The sequence below is a fragment of the Lupinus angustifolius genome, chromosome LG15 (assembly GCF_001865875.1).
Source record: "Lupinus angustifolius cultivar Tanjil chromosome LG15, LupAngTanjil_v1.0, whole genome shotgun sequence".
NCBI lineage: Eukaryota > Viridiplantae > Streptophyta > Magnoliopsida > Fabales > Fabaceae > Lupinus > Lupinus angustifolius.
In genome coordinates this window covers 6,961,491-6,965,606 of record NC_032023.1, presented here as the reverse complement: position 1 = coordinate 6,965,606, position 4,116 = coordinate 6,961,491, and the positions used below count along the sequence as shown (strand labels likewise).

General features: G+C 38.5%; 1 protein-coding gene across 1 annotated transcript; it reads right to left on the bottom strand.

The window, feature by feature from the left end:
- Positions 1,102–3,714, bottom strand: LOC109328535 (pentatricopeptide repeat-containing protein At5g55740, chloroplastic). Its single transcript, XM_019562041.1, has one exon. It carries the CDS (start codon positions 3,640–3,642, stop codon positions 1,126–1,128), a length of 2,517 nt encoding a protein of 838 aa, XP_019417586.1. The 5' UTR covers positions 3,643–3,714; the 3' UTR covers positions 1,102–1,125.

Genomic DNA, 4,116 nt, shown 5'->3' with positions numbered 1-4,116 from the left:
ATATGACAAAAACATGCATGCAAACTTGTAGGAAAGAACAAATCTGCAGAACTTTCAAAGTGGTCATTACCTAACACACAAGCTAGTTGCTGAGAAGCTATCAACAAATTCCTCCTCTTCGTCAACTTGACCTTAGTTGGTAGTCTATCCAACATTTCTTTCTAACCAAACCCAAGACTTTCATTGGAACAAAGCAAATCCAAAATTTTACGAACACAGCCGAGTCTGAGGTAGGAAAATTTACAAGATTAACATCCCTCTGCTTTTGCAGCAATAAATAAGTTGATCTACATGTATAAGACTCACCTTTTAAATGAATCCACTTCCATTCATCCACCTAGTCACTCTTTAGACTAACACCATTAACTAAACCCATCAACTCAGTGACTAAATCTTCCTCCCACAGAAATGATTCTTCATTATAGGTTCCATTTCCAGGTTCCACCCTCCCACGTTCCCATTTCTACTAATAAGTTGTTTCTTTGCATAGATAAGTTATACAACCTATTGTACAAAAATACTTCGTTTATCTTCCCCTAACCAAACATCATGCAAGAACGAAGTGTCCCCCCTCACACCATTACCTATCTCTTTCTTCAGTCCCACATTCAACCAACTAGAAGAACCATTTTCACGTTTGATTTTGCATAGGTCTCTCCATGACATAGAGCAATTGTTTAAATTACCCCAGGAATTCATGGTATCACCTCTTCCCAAAACTGGACCATATCTTGACACCAAGACCATATTCCCCAAGGTCTCCTTCTGGACTAATTGTCTTCACCCGTAACACCATCCTCCCTTTGTTTGCAAATGTCATTCCAGCTAATCCAAGCAAATTTCCACTTGTCAACACCCCGCTGTTTAGGGTTTAAAACTTTAGACCATGTTTTTTGCTTTTGAGCAGTTTTAAATTAGATAGCTATTCATACTCACTTGACAATCTTGTGTATGGCAGCACGGTCAAAATAGATGAATATTACAAAATTAGAAGTGAAGGGGTGTTACTGCCAACCACTTGGAGAGTTAGGAGATACAACCCTTGAAGCTAGTAATGTACTTCCTTGTTCATAGTTCTTCGATAACATCTGAAGCAAATGCATTTGAAATATTCCACCACAGAAGTCAAGACCTTATATTAAAAGAAGCGGGAGTTGGTTCAGTACTATAAGGGGCATATTTTGCGTAATGCATATCAAATCCCAACAAATGCAATATCATATAAATCTCCTCTGTTTCAGCATGTGATTTGTCGCTAGCAATAAATACATGAAGTTCTTGTCCAACTTCAATCCAGCTACACCCAGGAATCTTTCTTAGGCCCTTTTCTTTCATCAAGCCCCTAATGTTTGATACTTTATCCCATTTGCCTACACTTGCATACACATTTGACAGAGCTACATAATTTCCTGAATTATTTGGCTCCAATTTCAATAACCACTTTGCTATATAACCTGCGAGTTCAATATCATGGTTTTGTCCACAAGCTGCAAGGAGAGATCCTAATATATGTGCATCTGGATCACTTGGAATTGTCAAAAGAATCCGAACCGCTTCATCCAATTGGCCATCATTAGCAAGAAGTTTAATTAAACAACCCAGGTGTTCCTTACTTGGCTTCATTTGGAGCTCAGAGATCATATATTTGAAAACCTCTAGACCCTCTCTCACCAATCTCCCATGGCAGCATGCTGACAAGACAGAAGTAAGAGTTATGTGATCTGGCACTATACCTTCTTTCTCCATTTGCTTAAAAAGTGCAAGGGCTTCTATAGCTTGACCATGCCTTGCATAAGCAGATATCATCGTATTGTATAAAGGCATTTCCTTTGTTGAACACATGTTGAAAACAAACTTTGTATTATTCAAAGCTCCACATTTAGCATACATGTCCATTATAGAGGTTGTGATATAAAGACAGAGAGACATATCATGCCTCATAACATACCCATGAATTGCCCTTCCATATTTTAGCAATGCCATATTTATGCATGCTGAGAGTGCAGAAGTTATGCTTAAACTATTAGGTTCAACTCCTTCTACCTGCATTTGCCGGAAAACCTGAATAGCTTCATAACCAAGACCATTCTGAGCCAGACCAGATATCAAAGTAGTCCATGTAATCACATTATGCTTAACACCTGAGGAGTACATTTCTGAAAACATGTTTTGAGCCTCGATAACTTGACCATTTCTAAAGAAACTGAGGATCACAGAGTTCCATGACAATACATTCGGTGGAATGCTCTCCAGCTGCATTTGAAAGAACAATCTCAAGGCCTCGCCACTCAAACCATGCTCTGCAAAAGCGGCCAACATTGTATTCCACAGCACAATATCTTTTTTTATTACACGACTAAAAACTTTTCTTGCATAATCCATTTTTCCACATTTGGCATACATATCTATGATGCCACTCAAGACAACCACATCACAATCAAAATTGTTTTTAATGCAATAGCTGTGTCCCTTCATGCCAAATCCTATATCCCTTGTATCTGCAGCAGCAGTCAATAAAGATGAGAGTGTCACACTGTCAAATCTCAATTTTTCTTCTCTCATCCAATGGCACATCTCAAGTGCCTTATCAATCTGCCCAAATTGCACATAACTAGATATAATCAAATTCCATGTCACCACATCTTTCATGACCATTTTTCTAAAAACTAGCTCAGTCTCCTCAACCAAACCAACTTTAGAATAAAAGTTCATAATGGAGCTACCCAAAACATTATTTAACTCCATTCCTCCTAAGACCACAAGTCCATGTCCTTGCCTTCCTTCCATGATAGCCTCCAAATTAGCACACGCTGAAAAGTAACCCGACAAAGTAACCGGAGTTGGTTCAATACCCTCAAATCTCATTTTCCGAAAGAGGCTAATTGCTTCCTTGTTCATCCCATTTTGTGCGTAAGCCACAATCATCGAATTCCACGATATATTGTTCTTTTCAATCATACCATCAAACACTCTTTCTGCATCCTCCAAAACCCCACATTTCCCATACATATCAACAAGACTACTCGCAACGAAAACACACCCATCGAAACCATTCATCTTCGCAACATACCCATGAATTCCCTTCCCAAACCCAACCCACCCAAGAACCCCACAAGCCTTCAAAGCATTAGGGACAACAAAGTTATCAGGCAACAACCCATTCTCTTGCATTTCAACATAACTCAACAGAGCTTCCTCGCAGCAACAGCTTCGAGCCTGCATTCCAATAATGGCAGCCCAAGAGAAAACATTCTTCTTTCCCAACCCGCGAAAGATTCTATTTGCCACCTCCCCTACACCACATTTGGCATAGAGAATAACCAACTTGGTATCAATGTACTCGTTTGTGGTGAAGGGTTTACCTCTTTTAATGATTTGCGCGTGAATTTGAAGGCCAAGTGGAAGAGCTCTTTGGTAAACGCATCCTTGGAGAAGCTCTCCATAAATGTCAGGTCCTGTGTGGAAGTTTTTTGATTCCATTTCGGCGAGGGAGAGAACGGCGTTGCGGATTTGGCCATCTTTGCAGAGGGAAGAGATTTGGTTGAAGTGGAATTTGTAAGAGTTGGGAGTGTTTGTAGTGGTCTGGGGTATGCAATGGGGAAGTGTTGAGGTTGTGTTGGGTGTGATGGGAAGACAAGCCATGCATGGAGGAGGAAGACACTTGTGTTATTTTGGAGAGATAGGATAGAAGCGAAGGGGTAGGGCTAATTGAAATATTTGGGTGGAAGGCCATGGTTGTTTATGAATGGATAATACATCATCCCATCTGACATCTTAAACGGATGGACATATTATCATGGAAAAAATATTTAAATGTTAAATTTTTAATTTAAATAATTATTTTATAATTAAGAGTAAATTATATTGATACCCCTGAGTTTTAATGAAATTATACAAATCATCTCTTACTTTTCTATACATACATAAATTCCCTAATTTTTATACTTTCGTTACACTGATCACCCATACATGAGAAATAAATGTAATCTTTTAAACAAAAAATGTGATAAATGCAATTAAGTTAAACAAAACATGGTATATTGTGGAGACAAGTCCAAATAATATATGAATTGTTACCTCTTTATTTTTTGTTCTTTACGACATAGTATAAGAGTG